At 48.1% G+C, this 22,384-nt stretch overlaps 1 protein-coding gene across 4 annotated transcripts in view; it reads right to left on the reverse strand.

The window, feature by feature from the left end:
* EML4 (EMAP like 4) overlaps window positions 1-22,384 on the reverse strand; it is a 162,354-nt gene that overhangs the window by 61,620 nt on the left and 78,350 nt on the right. For all 4 annotated transcript variants that reach the window (XR_005778531.1, XM_040430353.1, XM_040430355.1 and 1 more), the window contains exons 3-4: window positions 10,338-10,461; window positions 3,423-3,569 (exon numbers count right to left, since the gene is read on the reverse strand). Coding sequence is in view for 3 of the 4 variants with exons in the window: in XM_040430353.1 (XP_040286287.1) it covers window positions 3,423-3,569; window positions 10,338-10,461 (271 nt within the window). In the remaining variant the exon portion in view is untranslated. The remainder of the gene's footprint in view (window positions 1-3,422; window positions 3,570-10,337; window positions 10,462-22,384) is intronic.

Raw genomic sequence — 22,384 nt, forward strand, 5'->3', positions numbered from 1 at the left:
CTAACATCACATTCTTACTTATAAGACCCGGCTGTATGTGCGCTTGAAAGCAGCGTATACCGCCGCCGCCACTAAGAGCCTTTATCAAAGGGAGTCTGTCTGCGGGACTTGGCATGCCGAGCCAAGCACAGGGCCTTGTAGGGCTTCCCCACAGTATTACAACTGTACCTTTATTACTGGAATCATCTGCTCAGGGGCCAACTGGGAACTTAAAGTGGCCCTGGAAAACATACAAAAAGAAAACTCAAATGTGGCCCCAAGTTCAAGGCAGGGTCCATCGGCAAGTAGGCAGGGTCCAACTGAAGTACAATACAAAGCAATACCGTAGTGCAGCACAAAATATCGCCAAAGCAAAAGGCAAAAACCACAGTGCAGCATAAAATACTGCCCTATGACCATACAGAGGACGGGTGATACAGCTGAATCCAGGAGGGCACCTGCGGCTGCTGGCCAGGTGCATAGGTACCTGATACTCCTAGCATTAGAGAGCATCAGATCGTTGTGCACCTGGCCGGTGGCCGTAAGCAGGGCTCGGTCCAACTCCAATGGCATTGGCCCACTGGGAAATTTCCCTGTAGGGTCCATGGGCAGTCCGCACCTGCCTCGGCTGCTTTCACGGCTGTGTTCCGTTACGCCAATGATCCGCTTGGTGCACAAAGCGTGAAATGCAGCACAGATTCGGCGCATGCGCAGTACAGCAACTGTGCCCTGGCCAGAAGAATATAACTGTTCTGCACATGCGCCAGATTTGGGGCTAAAGGCGCAAGATTACTGGGCCCGGAGACCGTTCAGACAACTGGGGCTGTCAACCAAAGAAAGAAATGAGGTGGCTTCCTACCTACAGTGGCAGAGCTTGGGGTCATCGAAGGGGTTTTGCAAGCCCATAGTGCAGAACAGAAAAAAAAAAAAAAAAAAGGTAGAGTTGTAATACTCTGAAATCCTGTGCTTAGCTCTATAAGCCAAATCCTGCTGACAGACTCCCTGTAAGCTTATTATAGGGTGTGATGCTAACTTATTAATCATCAGACAAACCATATGTGGTTGGCAGAAAAATTCTGAAGGGAGGAGGTCTAAAGTCCTAAAAACACTGCTTGAAAAATGGGGATGTTCACTATTAAAGGGGTTGTCCTGCAGAAAAAAATAATTGCTCTACACTGCTGAGGGTGTGCAAGCATGAAAATACAGCACTCAACCTAGTAATCGGCGCTGTCTCGTCCCCAGCTACAATAAGTGATGGCGTTCCAACATAGGGACAGGTCACCACTGCAGCCAATCACTGGAGGTCATCGCTGCAGCAGTCACATGCCTGTGTCGGCAGGTCATTGCTGGACCAGGAAGCAGATAATGATGGGAGATGGAGTGAACCTTTTTCTTTTTTAGGTTTGAAAAGCACCCTCAGGAGTTTACAGCATATTTCTTTCTTAAAAATATAATAAAAATAAAAAAACACAAGCGAAAAGTCCTCACACTGTCCCTCAAAAAGGTCAATAAATTCCAAGACCTTCTCCACAGAAGTATGTGGAGTACCATGTAAGTACCAAAGCAGCGCCCCTCTCGTGCATGTACCACCGTTGGGAGATCAGATACTACACCGGGCGGCTAAACGTCCCTTTCATTTCGGATTTCTTGGAGTGCGGCTTCTGCCCTTTGAAGCTCTGGATCCACATTCATGATATGCTTTGACTGCTGCTCCGTCGATTTATCACTAAAGGCCGCCCGATGTAGCAAACGATTGTAGTGAAGGAAGCGGTCCTTCCTGGCAATCGCCTGCTCGGCAGGGGAGGAGAAAGCTGGATTGATTTAACTCTCCTCCACAGTACGGGGAGGAGTGATCACTAATGTCATTGCTCATCCCCATACAGAATCATTGTTTGCGGCAGCAGAGACTGTCTAGACCAGGGATGCCCAACCTGCGGCCCTCCAGCTGTTGCAAAACTACAACTCCCAGCATGCCAAGACAGCCTACAGCCATCAGCCTACAGCAGGGCATGATGGGAGTCGTAGTTTTACAACAGCTGGAGGGCCGCAGGTTGAGCATCCCTGGTCTAGACGGCACAATCTGCTGCTGGAGAATGAGGATTTAGGTGTCCGCACAAAAAGCATGAAGGAGCCTTTAGTTGGTTCATCGGGTAATCGGCAGCACCTTCACACCCGCAGATCATCACTAAGCAGTGTCCATAAAGAACTCGTTACTGACGATCTGCCCAACATCGGACAGTGTCGAGGGCCCCCCTTAAGGCTATGTGCAGTAGGTCAGCATAAGGATGCATACCATCATATTAAAGCCAAAGATGATCTTATTGATTACACTGTTAAAGGGCATCTGTCAGCAGTTTTGTCCCTATGACACTGGCTGACCTGTTACATGTGCACTTGGCAGCTGAAGACATCTGTGTTGGTCCCATGTTCATATGTGTCCGCATTACTGAGAAAGATGTTTTAATATTTGCAAATGAGCCTCTAGGAGCAACGGGGGCGTTGCCATTACACCTAGAGGCTCCGCTCTCTCTGCAACTGCTGTACCTTCTGCACTTTAACAGGGCCAGGCAATGAAAATGTCATCACGCCATTGCAGATAGAGCTGAGCCTCTAGGAGTAAGGGCAATGCCCCCGTTGCTCCTAGAAGCTTAATTGCGTATATTACGGCTACTTTCAAACTTGCGGCAGAGAGATCCGGCAAAACGTATGCCAACTGATGGCATTAGTAAGACTGATCAGGCATTAGTAAGACTGATCAGGATCTTGATCAGTCTTAAAAATGCCTGATCAGTCAAAAAAAAAATGCATTGAAATGCCAGATCCGTTTTTTCCGGTGTCATCCGGCAAAACAGATCCGGCTTTTATTTTTTTCAGTCTGTGCATGCGCAGACCGGAAGAACGGATCCGGCACTAATACATTCCTATGGAAATAAATGCCAGATCCGGCATTCAGGCAAGTCTTCAGTTTTTTGGCCAGAGATAAAACCGTAGCATGCTGCGGTTTTATCTTTTGCCTGATCAGTCAAAAAGACTGAACTGAAGACATCCTGAACGGATTGCTCTCCATTCAGAATGCATGAGGATTAAACTGATCCGTTCTTTTCCGGTATAGAGCCCCTAGGACGGAACTCTATGCCGGAAAAGGAAAACGCTGGTGTGAAAGTACCCTAAAACTGAATTTTTTTTCTCAGCAATGCGGGCACATATGAACATGGGACCAACACAGATGCCTTCAGCTGCCAAGTGCACATGTAACAGGTCAGCCAGTGTCATAGGTACAGATCTGCTGACAGATGCCTGTTAAGCTAGAATGTATTTTATAGGTAAAATGAATAATAATAATGAGGAAAAAATAAATTAGAAAAAGAAAAGAAAAAAGGTTTTGCAAGATATCATTACAACTCCTGCCATGTACGCCTTCAGCAAACAGAATAAAAGGCAACCTTTTGGCGGATGTGGGGGTTCGGCTTTCCTGATTTGGCCTGTGTGTTTGAGTAGGCTGTGGGGAAGGTTGGAGAGAAGGAGATGGATTTTGATCATTTGATTCCTCTTTGACGCCTGGAGCTTTCTCTTTCTTTTTCTCTGTGCCGCTGCAAAAACGTAAAGAAAAAGATGAAATGACAAAATTAATGGAACTGAAAGAAACGCATGAAATGGATTACGTGCAGGTAAAGCACCCCCAGCGTCTGGGATCGTACAGTCTGACCACAGCAGTGGATTTCTAAAACCATTAACACAACGGACGTGTAAACTGGGCGTCATCTGCCGCATCGTTCTGCTCTGTGGGAATGTGCACTGAAGTGGTGCAAAGTTCTGTGCCGAGAGGCTGGAGCGCAGATTTAGGCACCTTGCAGACGAGTGTCCGGATTAGGTGTGGAGGCGTTCAGTAAAAAACGGCGTGATTTCGCAAGCAAGTCCATTCAGTTTTGTTTGCGATCGCTTTCAGTTGTTCAGTTTTTATCGCGCGGGTGCAATGCGATTTAATGCGTTTTGCACGTGCGGGATAAAAAAACTGAATGTATACAAACCTCATCTGTCAGCAATCATGCGTGAAAAACGCATTGCATCCGCACTTGCTTGCGGATGCGATTTTCACGCAGCTCCATTCACTTCTATGGGGCCAGCGTTGGGTGAAAAAAATAAAATAAAATAATAATAAAAAAATCGCAGAATATAGAACATGCTGCGATTTTCACGCAACGCAAGAGTGATACGTGAAAACCAACGCACGTGTACACAGCCCCATTGAAGTGAATGGGTCCGGATTCCGGTGCGTTCGCATCACACATTGCACCCGCGTGGAATACTCGCTCGTGTGAAAGGGGCCTTACAGAAGGCCAGATCTGCGGCTTCCCTTTAGGCCCCTTGCAGGCGAGCGAGTGTGTCGCTGTGGACTCGTCCTGAACTCCCAGCACTGCCGGGGGTCACTGGAAAGTATAAGGTGACACTGACATAATGCTGTCAGTGTTATCCAATACATCCCAGAACTGTAAGGGTTACATAGCGTCATAAATCAATATAACGCTATGTGACCCCGGCAGTGCTGGGAGGTCTGGACGGGTGCCTGGAGGAGTCCACAGCGAGACACTCGCTCGTCTGTAAGGGGCCTTAGTCAGTCCGGCAGCCAACACTACAGAGCGCCTGGCTCCATTTCCATTAGGCTGGGGCTACATGGCATCTAATGACCGTCGCTGTGTGACACGTGATATGTTGTGACTGTTGACAGTTGCAAAAAAATCCAGACCTCATGGATCGGGTCTCGCAGCGCACAAACAACTTTTACCCCAGTGACTTTAATGCGAGTTACGTGCAAGTATCGCAGTGCAGCCACAGATCTGAATGGTGTCGAGCAGGTTCGGATTTTCGGGGCGATTCAGTGATTGTCGCAGTCACTTCTACCCCACTGATCTCTATGGCTGCACTGACACACAGCGACTTGTGTTGCGGCCAAGATTGCTGCGTTGCACCAGCACAACAGGCAAATCTCAGCACTGAAACAGTCGCACGACAGTACGTTATATATATTTTTTTGGTTGCATGAGTTTTCTTGCGGTAGCCCCAGCCTAAATTCACCCTCGCCGATTCCGCCCTGCCCCCCCCCCCCCCCACTGTATACAGACCAAGGGATCGCTACCGCAATCGTTCGTCACCATTAAGCATCATTGTTTTTGGGCAGCAGATAGTGCGCAGAAATGCTCGATTTCTCGTGACTACGCACTGGCCATGACCAGTGTCACCGTGTAGCCGTACCCTTAGGGCTCATGCACACGAATGTATGGGCTCCGTGCCCCTGCCGCATATGGTGGTTCCGCAATACACGGATGTCACCAGCCATGTGCATTCCGCATCACGGATGTGGACCCATTCACTTGAATGGGTCCGCAAATCCAGAAATGCGGTGCGGAACAGAAGCACAGAACGGAACCCCACAGAAGCTTCTGTGGTGTTCCGTTCCGCATAAAGATAGAACAAGTTCTATCTTTCTGCAGAACGGACGGATCGCGGACCCCATTCAATTGAATGGGTCTGCGATCCGCATGCGGCTGCCCCGCAGTCGGTGCCCGTGCATTGCGGACCGCAATTTGCAGTCCCCAGCACGGGCACGGAGCCCTTACGTTCGTGTGCATGAGCCTTAGGTGTCCACACCAGCAATGCTTTCACCTGATGAACTGGCGATTGCTCGTTCATGAAGTGATTGGCAGCACCTTCAAGCAGAGCAATTACCGTTCCTACAAACGCTCCTTCCCCATCACTGCCCTGATTGTAGGACCTCTACACTAATGAGGCCGAGTTCACATCAGCGCTCAGCCTTCCCGCTCTCCTGCTCCGTTATAGGAGAACGGAAAGGACGGATTCGATACATAACTGAGCCGAACGCATGCCTACGGGCCCCATAGACTATAATGGGGTGACTGTTAGGTTTCTGCTCGGAGGAAGATTTTTGTAGTGGAGACAAAAGTCCTGCATGAACAGAGCGGAAAGCCTGAACGCTGATGTGAACTCAACCCTAGGACGACTGCATCCATAAGTGGAGCCATAACCCCCTTCCTGGCACTGTGGCGTCATACGGCGCATCACATGATTCTTGTAGGAGTTTTCATTGTATACAGAGCAACGCGTGCAATATCTCTGCTTGCTGTCAGAGATCCTGAGACTATTACCTCTCCAGGTAACTCAGACATCATAAGGCTGCCTTCACATGCTGCAGAATTTTCAAAGACTCAAAATCAGTTCCATTCATATAAACGGGGCAGCAAGCACATGGATTTCTGCAAGCCCCATCCAGGTGACTGGAACCGATATTTAGTCGCGGAAAATTATGCAACAAAATCCGCAGCGTGCAAGGGCGCCCTAACAAGCCAATATATTATGTACAGCTGACTAGGTTAGGGCTGGTTTTCAGCCCCTGCGTGTAAGCAAGAATGGCCGTATTCACTGACTGCAAGCAAAGATCTTTACTGATATGACTGCTAAACAAAATGTAATCATTTGCATTACAAACAATTCACGAAATCCACCAAAATATGAAGAGCATCGCTGAAAAAATAAAATAAAAGAAGAAAAGGGGTCGGACACAAAGCAGATTCTGATGTTATGTCGATTTTCCAACGACTTTCCGGCTGCTGTGAGCAACTGCGCCACTTTTTGTATCCAAATGTTTTACAAACACCTGACATTAAAAGCGGTTTATGAAAGAAGAAAAATTACATAAAATTCAAATAAATATTCTATTATACACAACATTAAACCAAATGACACCAACAACAGTTAGACCTCATGCACACGACTATTTTGCTTTCTGCAAAAAACGGATCCGCAAAAAATACGGATGACGTCCGTGTGCATTCTGTATATCGCGGAACGGAACAGTTGGCCCCTAATAGAACAGTCCTATCCTTGTCCCTAATGCGGACAATAATAGGACATGTTCTATTTTTTTGCGGCATAGAAATACGGACATACGGAAACTGAATGCACACGGAGTAACACCAGTTTTTTTGCGGACACATTGAAATGAATGTTTTTTTTGCGGACCGTATACGAAAAAAACTGAACGATACGGAAAGAAAATACGTTAGTGTGCATGGTCAGTTAACGCAGAGTTTTTTGGCGCTGATTTTGGAGCGTTTCTGCTGCGAAATAAGCTCCAAAAACACCTCAGTACAGCCCACCATTCATTTCAATGGGAAGCAGCACTTTTCTTTATTACACGTGTAAAAAGAAGCAGCATGTCCTGTCTTGGGGCAGAATCAGCGCTGATTACCCGATTCAAATGAATGGGAAGCAAAAAAAATATAAAGCGCACCATTTGAGATGTGCACATATGCGCGTTTTTTTTTACTATAGAATTTAAAAAAGTCAAAAATCTGGCAAAAAAAATGCTTTTCAAAATTTTTTATTTTGAGCCTAAAATTCTGCTTGGATTCAGCAGATTTTTTTTTTTTTACACGTGTATTTTGAAAAGCAGCCGTGTGAACGGACCCCGTCATAGTAACACTGACAAGTCAAAAAACCTTGCAATATCACAAAATCCATAAATGCTAAACTAAAAAAAACACTTAAAATGTACACATCAGACACAATAATGTGATCAAAAACAGCCCAGAATAGTATAGACAGCTGAGCATGACTAATGTAAAAGAAGGAAAAGCAGACATCATATAGGACATGACAACCTCTTTCCAAGGGCTCGGTCAGATGGCCGTATGCTGTCCGCAAAAATGCGGATCCGTTTTTTGGTGGACATATCAGCATGTCCGCAAAAACACGGATTGCATTCCGTTTTTTGGCTGATCCAAAGACTTCAATAGGGCCATGTCCTGATTTTCACGGACAAGTATAGGACATGTTTAAATTTTTTTTATTTTTTTTTGCTGAGCTGTGCAATGGAAGAAAAGTGCCCCATAGATGTGAATGGGACAGCATCTAATCCGCAAAAAAAACAACCCGCATTTTTGCGGACAGCATATGGCCGTCTGAATGAGCCCTAACAAAGCTAGAACCAGACCTGCACCTCACATGGGTCCAGAGATCTCCCCATTCATTGCTCTGCTAGATTTATATCAAGCTGACAGCTAGGGGGCGTGTCCTTTCTGCTGAAGCTCAGGGGGCGTGTCCTTTGTGCTCGAACTCTCTCCTATTACAGCTCAGAAGGCAGCTGAAGGATGGAACTGAGCATGTGCATCCACCTCAGCGAGGTGGACAGAGAAATAAAAATAAAAAAACAGTAGGTGGCGCTATACAGATACACATTACTGAATAACTCAGCCATAGTACATTTTTAATTACATGAAATTCAGACCTAGGCTGCTGGCTTGAAAACTGCTAAATATTTTTTGTGGGACCACAACTTTAAAATTAGTACAATGCTAACACTTGGGCCCCTTGCAGACAAGCGTTTGTCACGCTGCGAGTCCGCAGTGCAGCTCCCGGCCTGACCTCCCAGCACTGACGGGGTTGCGCAGCATTATATTGATTTATGTTGCTATGTAACCCTTAGGCCTCTTTCACACGAGCGAGTTTTCTGCGTGGGTGCAATGCGCGACGTGAACACATTGCACCCGCACTGAATCCTGACCAATTCATTTCAATGGGTCTGTGTACATGAGCGTTTTTTTTTTTTTTCACTCATCAGTTCTGCGTTGTGTGAAAAAACGCAGCATGTTCTATATTCAGCGTTTTTCACGCCGCCCTGGCCCCATAGAAGTGAATGGGCCTTCAGTTAAAAAACGCATTGCATCCGGAAGCAAGTGTGTATGCAATGCGTTTTTCACTGATGGTTGAAAAGAGATGTTGTTTGTAAACCTTCCGTTTTTTATCACGCGCGTGAAAAACGCATCAAAACACATTGCACCCGCGCAGAATAAATTGAACGCAATCGCAGACAAAACTGACTGAACTTGCTTGCGAAATGGTGAGAGTTTCACTGAACGAACCGCGAACGCATCCGGACCTAATCCGTATCGTTGGTGTGAAAGAGGCCTTACAGTTCTGGAATGTATTAGATGACACTGACATAACGCTGTCAGTGTTATCCAATACATTCCAGAACGGTAAGGGTTACACAGCATCATAAACCAATATAATGCTAGGTGACCCCCGGCAGTGCTGGGAGGTCAGGCCGGGAGCGGACTCGTCTGCAAGGGGCCTAACGATGAGTTATGACTTCTGAAAATTGAAATCGAATAGGTTTGATATGCGTTAAAGGGAATCTGTCAGCAGTGTAATACCGCTCCAGCGCGTGCCAACGAGTCCCCATAGTCATGAGCTCCTGCCTCTCCCCGCCCACCTGCCTTTGATTGACAGGTTTCTTCCATATGGATCGGCAGCAGGTGGGCGGGGAGAACCAGGAGCTCATGAATATGGGGACTCGTTGGCACGCGCTGGAGCTGTTTGGCGCAAGATTTTAGCAAAACGGCTGGGGCGATTAAAGACAGTGACCCAGGATTTTGCTAAGGGGATCAGTCACTTCGTTAGGACACTTTAAAATAACAGAGGCCATTTACAAAGGACAAAGTTTGACAGGCAGGCTCATTGCTTTTTTGTGTTTTACATGTCATTTATACAGTTTGAGAGATGGATTTTTTTTTTACAAATAAATATTAAACCTCCTACAGCTTTAGTGTTTGCGCTAAACTACAAAAATATCCGACGTGGTTTCTGACACAAAGTAAACCATACAAACAATGTAAAGACCCGTCCCCTCTCCTGACAGGTCCGATTTAGTAACTACTTGCATTCCCCGTGTAATAATTCTGGGGCATTTATTCCTATGCCCCCATGTTGTGGCATCCCTCTATTATTCCATCTAGCAGTTCTCAATGACAGCTGGGTTACCAGTTGGGGGAGCGTCTATGCAATCAGTGCTGCCGGCATCACAGTGGTCAGGGACGCACCCTCAACAACCGGTAACACCCATCTGGACCTTCATTGCAGACTGCTGGCAACACATTCATAAATTCTAGTAGGAATAATAAAGGAAGGGCAAAAACAGAGTCATGAGACGCTCCAGAATGGTTATTACACGGGGAATGCAAGTAGTTCTGAAAACAAACATGTCAGGAGAGGTTAGAGATCCTGTACAGGAAAAAGAAAGAAAAACGTACAAAAAAGAAATGCAGCAAAAAAAAATAAAAAAATAAATGGCCAAAGCTTAAAAAAAATCAACTGGAAGACAAAATTGAATCGGTTGGGTAAGTGATTATTTTTTTTTTTAACCCCCTCCAACAACTGCTGAATAGTAAGGAATACACAAAGTTACACAGAATTTTAAAAAGAGAAAGGGGAAAAAAAGGCTGGTAGATAAATTATACATATAAAATAAAAAATAAAAAAAAAGTCTGCGGACGTAAAATTACCTTTTGGCAGCTGACGCCAGTGTATCTTTTCTAGCAATCGATCCAGTGTGAGTTGGTTTTCTGGTTCCAGCACCTCCATTGGTGATACAAGGTATAGAATGGGCTTCACGAAGCGTGGGTGGACCTAAGGGGGGGGGGAGAGATAGAAAACTGTGAATTTCAACTAGTATTCGTGGTGGTCGTCCGAAAAAGACTTTGACCTCAATTCTTTAAGTCATACTTTTAGGCCTCTTTCACACTTGCGTTGTCCGGATCCGGCGTGCACTCCACTTGCCGGAATTACACTCCGGATCCGGAAAAACGCAAGTGAACTGAAAGCATTTGAAGACGGAACCGTCTTCAAAATGCTTTCAGTGTTACTATGGCAGCCAGGACGCTATTAAAGTCCTGGTTGCCATAGTAGGAGCGGGGAGCGGTATACTTACAGTCCGTGCGGCTCCCGGGGCGCTCCAGAATGACGTCAGAGCGCCCCATGCGCATGGATGACGTGTCTAATCCGATCACATGATCCATGCGCTTGGGGCGCCCTGACGTCACTCTGGAGCGCCCGGGGAGCCGCACGGACGGTAAGTATGCTGCTCCCCCGCTCCCCACTACACTTTACCATGGCTGCCAGGACTTTAGCGTCCCGGCAGCCATGGTAACCATTCAGAAAAAGCTAAATGTCGGCTCCGGCAATGCGCCGAAACGACGTTTAGCTTAAGGCCGGATCCGGATCAATGCCTTTCAATGGGCATTAATTCCGGATCCGGCAAGTGTTCCGGATTTTTGGCCGGAGCAAAAAGCGCAGCATGCTGCAGTATTTTCTCCGGCCATAAAACGTTCCGTTCCGGAACTGAAGACATCCTGATGCATCCTGAACGGATTTCACTCCATTCAGAATGCATTGGGATAAAACTGATCAGGATTCTTCCGGCATAGAGCCCCGACGACGGAACTCTATGCCGGAAGACAAGAACGCAAGTGTGAAAGGGCCCTAAGACAATATTGTGCACCTGGGGGGGAAATCAGATACAGTGCTAACAGAAATCTGAGCAAACAATAGACAACATAAGACAATGGTCGCATCTTGCCCAAACTGTAGTGCCCATAAAACAGCAGCTCTATGACAGTAAGGGCTCATGCACACGGCCGTTTTGCGGTCCACCTACAAAAAAAAAACAAAAAAAAACTATACAAAACTATACGCAGCACCGGCTGCGTGTGCTCCGGAACAGCAGTATTGTCGGATATGGTAACGTCGGTATTTAAAATGGTGATGTGAACGGAGCCTTTCCATACAGGGACCATAAAACGATGACACCGCAGTGACACGGGCAAAGAATCCTAAAGATAATCGCTAACGAGCCTTCATATTAACTTGTTAGCAATTATCTAGCGGTGTCAATATAGCGCCGATTACATATTGAACCAGCGGCGGCTGATCATCCTGTGTAATCACGTTCTGCTGCCGGCAAACAACGACGGTATGGAGAAGAGTGACGGCATTCGTGATCGCTCCACCCCATACTGTGGAGGAGATCGCTGCTGCTCCGTCGTGTAATAGGACCTTTAGATGTCTTGCGTCTACAAGGAGAATTCTGACCAAGGCCTCTCGCCCAGTTAAGCCAGTTCTCTCCACTCTACACAGATGAGGGACAATTACCCCAAAACAGCTGTCTGCAGGCGAGTTCCATAGGAGCCGCCTCTTCCTGCGCCAATCAGACCGGCACTAGATAATTCTATACAACAGATCCTAGAACTCAAAGGACGTACATTAATGGCCGACGTCCTGCATGCGGCTACAAGAGCCACATTGTAGTCATAATGGGTGAGTTATAATCTTGTTAAAGGGGCATTTCCGGGTCAGACCCTTCCGGCATGTGCACACAATACACCATAATACCCTGATTGGAAGAGTTCTAACCTCTGGAACCCTAACTTATCAGGAGAACAAGGGTCCCGCAATAGTCAAAAAAGCTGACCAAATCCGGAAACTCCTCCACCTCACCGCCCCCAGCATATGTAGAAGCAGCCGCAATAGCTAATCTGCCATGTAATCTTAGGAGACAAATCAGGCAGGTGGATCCTCATCGGTGTCTGGGCGACTAGTCCTACAGGCACTATAATGTAGTAGTTACACCACCAATAAATGATATTGACAAAAAAACTGTGATTTCTGTCATTTACAAACAAACATACTCCAATTGTGAGAAAATCTATTTATTTTAATATAATGACAGCCCCTGGTGTTTAACCTGCAGATTGGTGCATATCCGCCTACTGAGGTGGCCGCACATGCTCCGCTCCATCCGTTAACTGGCACCAACCTTATGTACTGTGAGAAGCTGTGACCGTTATAGCAAGAGCTGCAGGAAAAGGACACGCCTCCAGAGCTGCCATAGGGAGAGAGCTGCAGGAAAAAGGACACGCCTCCAGAGCTGCCATAGGGGGAGAGCTGCAGGAAAAGGACACGCCTCCAGGGCTGCCATAGGGAGAGAGCTGCAGGAAAAGGACACGCCTCCAGAGCTGCCATAGGGAGAGAGCTGCAGGAAAAAGGACACGCCTCCAGAGCTGCCATAGGGGGAGAGCTGCAGGAAAAAGGACACGCCTCCAGGGCTGCCATAGGGAGAGAGCTGCAGGAAAAGGACACGTCTCCAGAGCTGCCATAGGGGGAGAGCTGCAGGTAAAGGACACGCCTCCAGGGCTGCCATAGGGAGAGAGCTGTAGGAAAAGGACACGCCTCCAGGGCTGCCATAAGGAGAGAGCTGCAGGTAAAGGACACGCCTCCAGAGCTGCCATAGGGGGAGAGCAGCAGGAAAAAGGACACGCCTCCAGGGCTGCCATAGGGAAAGAGCTGCAGGAAAAAGGACACGCCTCCAGGGCTGCCATAGGGAGAGAGCTGCAGGAAAAAGGACACGCCTCCAGGGCTGCCATAGGGAGAGAGCTGCAGGGAAAAGGACACGCCTCCAGAGCTGCCATAGGGGGAGAGCAGCAGGAAAAAGGACAGGCCTCCAGGGCTGCCATAGGGAGAGAGCTGCAGGAAAAAGGACACGCCTCCAGGGCTGCCATAGGGAGAGAGCTGCAGGAAAAAGGACACGCCTCCAGGGCTGCCATAGGGAGAGAGCTGCAGGGAAAAGGACACGCCTCCAGAGCTGCCATAGGGGGAGAGCAGCAGGAAAAAGGACAGGCCTCCAGGGCTGCCATAGGGAGAGAGCTGCAGGAAAAAGGACACGCCTCCAGGGCTGCCATAGGGAGAGAGCTGCAGGAAAAAGGACACGCCTCCAGGGCTGTCATAGGGAGAGAGCTGCAGGAAAAAGGACACGCCTCCAGGGCTGTCATAGGGAGAGAGCTGCAGGAAAAGGACACGCCTCCAGAGCTGCCATAGGGAGAGAGCTGCAGGAAAAAGGACACGCCTCCAGAGCTGCCATAGGGGGAGAGCTGCAGGAAAAGGACACGCCTCCAGGGCTGCCATAGGGAGAGAGCTGCAGGAAAAGGACACGCCTCCAGAGCTGCCATAGGGAGAGAGCTGCAGAAAAAGGACACGCCTCCAGAGCTGCCATAGGGGGAGAGCTGCAGGAAAAAGGACACGCCTCCAGGGCTGCCATAGGGAGAGAGCTGCAGGAAAAAGGACACGCCTCCAGGGCTGCCATAGGGAGAGAGCTGCAGGAAAAAGGACACGCCTCCAGGGCTGCCATAGGGAGAGAGCTGCAGGAAAAAGGACACGCCTCCAGGGCTGCCATAGGGAAAGAGCTGCAGGAAAAAGGACACGCCTCCAGGGCTGCCATAGGGAGAGAGCTGCAGGAAAAAGTACACGCCTCCAGGGCTGCCATAGGGAGAGAGCTGCAGGAAAAAGGACACGCCTCCAGGGCTGCCATAGGGAGAGAGCTGCAGGAAAAAGGACACGCCTCCAGGGCTGCCATAGGGAGAGAGCTGCAGGAAAAAGGACACGCCTCCAGGGCTGCCATAAGGGAAAAGCTGCAGGAAAAAGGACACGCCTCCAGGGCTGCCATAGGGAGAGAGCTGCAGGAAAAAGTACACGCCTCCAGGGCTGCCATAGGGAGAGAGCTGCAGGAAAAAAGACACGCCTCCAGGGCTGCCATAGGGAGAGAGCTGCAGGAAAAAAGGACACGCCTCCAGGGCTGCCATAGGGAGAGAGCTGCAGGGAAAAGGACACGCCTCCAGAGCTGCCATAGGGGGAGAGCAGCAGGAAAAAGGACACGCCTCCAGGGCTGCCATAGGGAGAGAGCTGCAGGAAAAAGGACACGCCTCCAGGGCTGCCATAGGGAGAGAGCTGCAGGAAAAAGGACACGCCTCCAGGGCTGCCATAGGGAGAGAGCTGCAGGAAAAGGACACGCCTCCAGGGCTGCCATAGGGAAAGAGCTGCAGGAAAAAGGACACGCCTCCAGGGCTGCCATAGGGAGAGAGCTGCAGGAAAAAGTACACGCCTCCAGGGCTGCCATAGGGAGAGAGCTGCAGAAAAAAGGACACGCCTCCAGGGCTGCCATAGGGAGAGAGCTGCAGGAAAAAAGGACACGCCTCCAGGGCTGCCATAGGGAGAGAGCTGCAGGGAAAAGGACACGCCTCCAGAGCTGCCATAGGGGGAGAGCAGCAGGAAAAAGGACACGCCTCCAGGGCTGCCATAGGGAAAGAGCTGCAGGAAAAAGGACACGCCTCCAGAGCTGCCATAGGGGGAGAGCAGCAGGAAAAAGGACACGCCTCCAGGGCTGCCATAGGGAAAGAGCTGCAGGAAAAAGGACACGCCTCCAGGGCTGCCATAGGGAGAGAGCTGCAGGAAAAAGGACACGCCTCCAGGGCTGCCATAGGGAGAGAGCTGCAGGGAAAAGGACACGCCTCCAGAGCTGCCATAGGGGGAGAGCAGCAGGAAAAAGGACAGGCCTCCAGGGCTGCCATAGGGAGAGAGCTGCAGGAAAAAGGACACGCCTCCAGGGCTGCCATAGGGAGAGAGCTGCAGGAAAAAGGACACGCCTCCAGGGCTGCCATAGGGAGAGAGCTGCAGGGAAAAAGAAAACGCCTCCAGCGCTGCCATAGGGGGAGAGCAGCAGGAAAAAGGACAGGCCTCCAGGGCTGCCATAGGGAGAGAGCTGCAGGAAAAAGGACACGCCTCCCAGGGCTGCCATAGGAGAGAGCTGCAGGAAAAAGGACACGCCTCCAGGGCTGCCATAGGGAGAGAGCTGCAGGAAAAAGGACACGCCTCCAGGGCTGTCATAGGGAGAGAGCTGCAGGTAAAGGACACGCCTCCAGGGCTGCCATAGGGAGAGAGCTGTAGGAAAAGGACACGCCTCCAGGGCTGCCATAAGGAGAGAGCTGCAGGTAAAGGACATGCCTCCAGGGCTGCCATAGGGAGAGAGCTGTAGCAGAAAGAAAACGCCTGCCAGCCTGAAGACAATGTAGCAGAGCAGTTGGAGCAAACTATGAAACAGCCAAGGACAATTTTTTGAAAGCCTTGTGGAAAGATCATCACAGGCCTAACCATTAATGATAGTTACTAGTGGTAGAAATCCAATTTAAAAGGGGTGGCCCCAGCTTTATTGGACACGTCCCTAAAGTCTGACAGATGTGGGTCCCACTCCTAGGACTTGCACCTAAATCTAGATTAGGGGTTCCCTGTGCCCCAACCAGTCGCTTTATCCAGACAGGTGCCCAGTTCTCTCCATTTGGAGAGCGTTGTGCCAGGCCAACCTTCCACTCCCGATCTGTCTAAGGTAGGAATACCCATTAAAAGTGAAAAATATTAGAACCCACGAGTCCTTGCAGGGGCCTGCTCTCACAATGGATACTCCAGGACTATGGATCATTTAATCATTACCGGTTTGATTCGCCTCCAGTCTTTCATCGGCTACGACACCTTCCCTACAAAGAGACCTTTGTTCGATTGTGGAAAAAAAAAAAAAACCTCTGAAGAAACCATTGCAGGTTCCAAACCAAACATCTACCGCCAAACAAGAGATAAATCACCTGAAAAGGCACGTTTCTTCCAGCGCCGTCTGCCGGTGTCACATCACGTGTCAATTACCAAGGTAAACAGTCTGAGAAATGGCCGCTTTATCTTTTTGGCGCGGACTCGACAACCAGATGTAAAATGAATGTAAAATGAGATCCAGCGTTTGGCGAGTCGGACGGGAGCCAAATTTGAGGGAGATCAAAGGCAACAACACATTATTATTAGGGATGGATTTTGCTTCTATTCAAAAAAAAATTCTGCACTAATTAAAAGAGGTAATGATTATACTCCGATCAGGGGAAGGATTCGCCGCACAATGAAGTTTATCGTCTTTTTATGCCTAAAAAAAAAACCAAAGACACCGCTGACCCCATTAAACAGCCTCCCCGTAATCGTGGGTGTAACTGGGGTGATCCCGGGTGCCTCGCAGTCACAAGACGGTGCGACACAAGTTGTACGGAGCTGCAATAGGCACCGGTAGAATCTATGGGCCCAGGCTGTGCCGTTATGTACAATCCCTTGAAGCGCTGCTTATAGGAGGTGGCATCATTATAAAGTTGTGCACTTAAAGGGTTTCTGTCACCAGAATTAACCCTCTTAAACTGTCTGACATTAGCGATGTGCTGATGTCATCAGAATCCAACTCTTTATCGATGACCCCCTTACGGCACAAATCTAACTTTTGCAATATGCAAATTAGCCTCTAGGAGAGGGGGGGGGGGGGGGGGGGCATTGCTCCTGCTCTTAGAGGCTCTGTTCTCCCACCTCATTCCACGCCCTGCGTCCGTGATTGACAAGCCAGCGTTCTTCTTCTCCTGCCGGCCCTGTGTGCTGGGTAAGTCTCGCGCCTGTGCAGTGCCGTTTAACCAGCACATAGGGCCGTCAGGAGAAGAGGAACGCTGGCCTGTCAATCACGGACGCAGGGCGTGGAATAAGGTGGGAGAACAGAGCCTCTAGGAGCAGGAGCAATGCCCCCCCCCCCCCCCCTGCTCCTAGAGGCTAATTTGCGTGCCGTAAGGGGGGCATCAATAAAGAGTTGGATTCTGATTACATCAGCACATCGCTAATGTCAGACAGTTTAAGTTAGGGCACTTTCACACTAACGTTTTTCTTTTCCGGCACTGAGTTCCGTCCTAGGGGCTCTAAACCTGAAAAGAACTGATCAGTTATATCCCCATGCATTCTGAATGGAGAGTAATCCGTTCAGGATGCATCAGGTTGTCTTCAGTTCAGTCATTTTGACTGATCAGGCAAAAGTTAAAACAGCAGCATGCTACGGTTTTATCTCTGGCCAAAAAAACTGAAGACTTGCCTGAATGTAGGAATGTATTAGTGCGGGATCCGGCATTCAAAATACCGGAATGCCGGATCCGTCCTTCCGGTCAATACATTTCTCTGACTGATCAGGATCCGGATTAGTCTTCAGGTACTTTCACACTAGCGTTGTTTGAATCCGGCGGGCAATTCCGTCGCCAGAACTGCCCGCCGGATCCGGAAAAACGTGTGAAAATGGATTACATTTGAATCCTGATCAGGATTCTGATCACAATGAAAAAATGCATTGGAAAAAACGGATCCGCCATTTAACTTTTTTTCGGGTTTAACATGCAAAAGCCGCATCCGGTTTGATGGTACACACAGCGCCGGATCCGGCATTAATGCAAGTCAATGGGAAAAATGCCGGCGTTCAGTCAAAGTGTTCCGGATTTTTGGCCGGAGGTAAAAATACAACATGCTACGGTTTTCTGAAAAGTCTGATCAGTCAAAAAGACTGAACTGAAGACATCCTGATGCATCCTGAACGGATTACTCTCCATTCAGAATGCATGGGGATAAAACTGATCAGTTCTTTTCCGGATTTGAGCCCCTAGGACGGAACTCAGCGCCGGAAAAGAAAAATGCTAGTGTGAAAGTACCCTTACAAATGCCATCAGTTGGCATACGTTTTGCCGGATCACTCTGCCGCAAGTATGAAAGTAGCCTAAATTCTGATGACCGAAACCTTTTTAAAAGGGTTGTCTCATCTCTAGGATATGCCCCCACTGTGTTACCTAAACGGAGCCCCGAAAGTGGTGGAGGGCGCACTGTGCACGAGCAGCTGCCCTCCATTCACTTCTATGGAGCTGGTAAAAAAAATGCTCGGCTATTTCCGTCGGGCCCATAGAAGTGACTGGGAGCAGTGGCCGGTCATGCGCGGTGCGCTCCAATTCACTTCTATGGGGAGAGCAGTTGGTGGTGGCCGGACAGGAGTCCTCCAGTGACTACTTTCCCCGCTCTGTTCTCGATATAGGTGAGGGTCTCGCAATCAGACATTGGGGGCATATCCTAGCGTCGGTCTTAGGACAGTAAGGTTATGGTCACACAGTGTGTCTCGACGCGGATTTCTGCGCAGTTCTGCTCCCAAATCCGCATCAAGAAACGTTAAAACATGAGAATGCCGCCCGTACGTGGAGGCGCAGGGACTCCTCCGTAGTGCCGCTCGCCTTACATTAATTTGATTTTGCATTTCTGCTGAAAGCAGGATCGCAAGGGATAATTAACTCTGCTTAATCACCCAGCGCTAATATTACGACACGTCTGTCTTCCTGACACGGTCTCTCTCGACTGCATACTTTTATCAGCTGCACGTCTTAGATTTATTTAACTTTAAAAAAAAAATAGAAATTCCACCGTGAAACTTCCCGAAAATTGAGAAAGTGTCTGAGAATCTTACTGGCAGACTCTACACATAAACCAATCAGCTTGGCAACTCTCGTTCGGACTTTACATTTTTCACAGACATCCCTGTCACCACTATCAGTCTTATTTATTGGAGGCTGAGCGGCATTCCTACCCAAAGAGAAGGTTCACAATCCGAAAAATGAAGGCAAGGTAGAGAGGAGTTTTTCTTCTGCTGAGAACTCCAATTATTGTCTGTACTACGACTTTTTCAAGATTTTTCTCGTCTTTTGGCAAAAGCTAAAAAATACACGTGCGCTTCCCCATGTGGCGCATGCGCAGTAGGACACCGCTGTCTCCATACGGCAGCTATGTGATTTTGCGCACATGTGGATTGCCTGTTTCTCGCTATGCAGGATGAGCACCCATAGTAAAGCTCTAGGGGATCTTCACTTTCAGCCGATGCAATAAACACAGCTGTTTATTGTTTATGTAACCCGCTGCAACCAATCACTGGCCTCAGTGGTCAGGGGCGCATGATCAGCATGTGACCAGAGACCAGTGACTGGCTGCAGCGCTCACATGAATAGTGAAAGGTATGTGACCTCACATCAGGATATCCGACTAGTGGGGCATTTAAAATGCAAGAGTCCTCCCCTCTATCTTATACAACCCCGTGCCAAATTTTAAAAGAGCTTGGAACGCCCCTTTAAAGGGACGCTTTCATCAGAAAGGGGTATTTTTTTTTTAAAACCCATCAAAATATTCATAAAAAAACTATTTTTAGGAATATACAATTGAAATATTGTTCTGCTCTAGCAGTCAACACAAATAAGACTTCCCATATAGATGGCTAACCCACTGTTACTTTACTGCTGCAGTGAGGGGGAAGAGGTTATCTGAAGGGTAATCCTTATGATAACAATAGGTGTAGAATTAGGATGACAGTATGAAAGCTCTATTGTTCTCTTGACAGGCATAGAAAATATGTCCACAGAAGAGCAGTGCACTTATCAGAGTAATGTGCAACACTCCAAGTCACTCGTCCCCCTTCCCTCTCTGGTCTCGGTGAACGGTCGGAGTGAAAAAAACGTCAAGCGAAGCCGTCTGCCCTGCTTTACGTCCACAAAAAGAAGGACGTTAAAAGTGCCAGGACAGGACGTAGAGGACATGGAGCAACTTCAAAAAATTAGATCCACAAAACTGTCTAGCTGTTTTTTGTTACAAAAAAAATAAAAAAACAACATTTTGATGATGGAAGTCTCCCTTTAAGAGCAAGTTTGGAGAACTACCAGGGTCCACTAGAAACCATAACAAGTATTTCATGAGCATTCGCACTGTGGTTCTACTGCCGAGAGACAACCATGAAGATTCCCAGCAGCAGGATTTCACTAGTCTCTAGGGGATCCGCAGCCTGAAAGCCGTGGTGTAAACAATACGAGCCCTTGTTCGAGGGGTTGTCTCATCACAGTCACTCATGTCCATTACGGCATATGGAGGAAAACCCCCGACATGAGGTCCTGCTCTATTACTCGGGCCACAGTGACGACTATTCATCTAAATAGTCACCATGTAATACCAGATATGACCTGCAGTGGCCACTACAGCACCGGTCCTAGATCAATCAGGGGGTCCCAATAAGAAAGCGGTTGTCTATGCGCGCAGACTGTTCTTAAATTGAAGCGTGAGGTCATCCGTATCTATCCGAAAATCTCATCACCACTCAAACAATGGGGGGAGTGAGGAGATCAATCATGCCACAGCCACGGCTGCTTGTTTGTGGCTCAAAGTGACCTCTTTCATAATTTGTGCAAAGTCTATGATTTTACGGTTCATACTTCCCATCCAGACATTAGATCCCTCAGGAAAATCGAGCTGGAGGGGGAAGAGGAAGCTTGGACTGAACAAAAATAGACCCCATACAGGAAACAAATGACAGATACCGTCGTATCCCCTAATATTGGCCACAATTCTTTTGGGCCAACCCGGATGTGACCACGCCGCGGTTTTACAAGGAGATGGAAGGTGGCATGGTCACATTTATTTAGTGGCTCTAAAGTCTGTGGACACCTTCAGGACAATTTTTTTTATAATTGCATTTTACTCACTTTGAGCTTAAAATCATTTTTTCAATTGGTCTTTCTAAAGAATTTTCAGCAGCGTTTGTGACACATGTGGTTAAGGGTACATTCACACGACCACAAGTGCGAATCCTCAAAACACGGGTACCACCCTGTGCGTGCCGCAATTTACTATGATAGAAATGCCTATGCCAACCGCAGACAAGAATAGGACATGCTCCATCTCTTTTACGGGGACGCGGAACAGAACTACGTGGGCTGTCCGCATATTTTGCGACCCCATTGCAATGAATGTGTTAGCACCCGTTCCACAAAATTGCAGAATGGATGAGGACCCAGAAATATGGTTGTGTGAACGTAACCTAAAAAACACAATCAGTATGAGCAGACCGTCCCTTCCGAGTGCCTTCAGCTGATGGCTTATGTGACGTCTTATCTCTGATCTCCTGACCTCATTTAAGCCATATTCTTATCAGTTTGATAGTTTAGCTATAGTGTGTGTCTATGAGGTCAGGAGATCAGAGGTAAGGCTTCACATAAGCCGTCCGCTGACGGAACTCAGGAGGGACAGTCTGCAACTAGATGGATATTTTTTTTTTAATTATCACAAACTGTAGAAATTTTTTAATAAAGACCAATTGAAAAAAAGATTTTCAGCCCATAATGAGTAAAAAGCAATAACAAAAACAACTGCCATGAAGGTGTCCACAGACTTTAAATGCTTAATGCCTGCAGACACATTAGTCGGCCGAACCTGCTGTCGGGTTTGAACGATACTTTAATGTCTATGGTGAAATCCCTACAAAAGGATCGATTTTGATACCAAGAAAAAGTATTGAGATACTGAGTTTTTTTTTGTATCGATTGCCCATTATTTGAGGAGGTCCTTTATGGGGTCACTGACTAATAATGTGAGGCACATGGAAGTCTAATTTGATAAAACCATATGTCTCAAGTTAACAGAAACCCCATTATCAACCTCATGACATAATGGACAACATGGGGTTACTTACTATTAAATGTGAGACCCATGGTTTTATCAACTTGGACCTCCATGTGCCTTACATTTAAGGAGTTTCTCTCTGGATAGGTCGGATCAGTGGGGGTCCGACAACCGGGACCCCCCACCAATCAGCTGTTTGAGAAGGCACCGGCACTCGCAGTAGTGCCATGGCCTTCTCTGATCACCAAGCACAGGGCCGTACGTTGTATAGTGGCCATGCTTGGTATCGCAGCTAGGTCATGTGACCGATGAACATGAGGTCACATGGCCTAGGTACAGTTGTGAGAAGGCTGCGGTGCTACTGCGAACGCCTTCTCCAACAGCTGATCAGCGGCGGTCCCAGGTGTCAGATCCCCACCGA

This window comes from Bufo bufo, chromosome 4, assembly GCF_905171765.1.
Source record: "Bufo bufo chromosome 4, aBufBuf1.1, whole genome shotgun sequence".
NCBI classification, from domain to species: domain Eukaryota; kingdom Metazoa; phylum Chordata; class Amphibia; order Anura; family Bufonidae; genus Bufo; species Bufo bufo.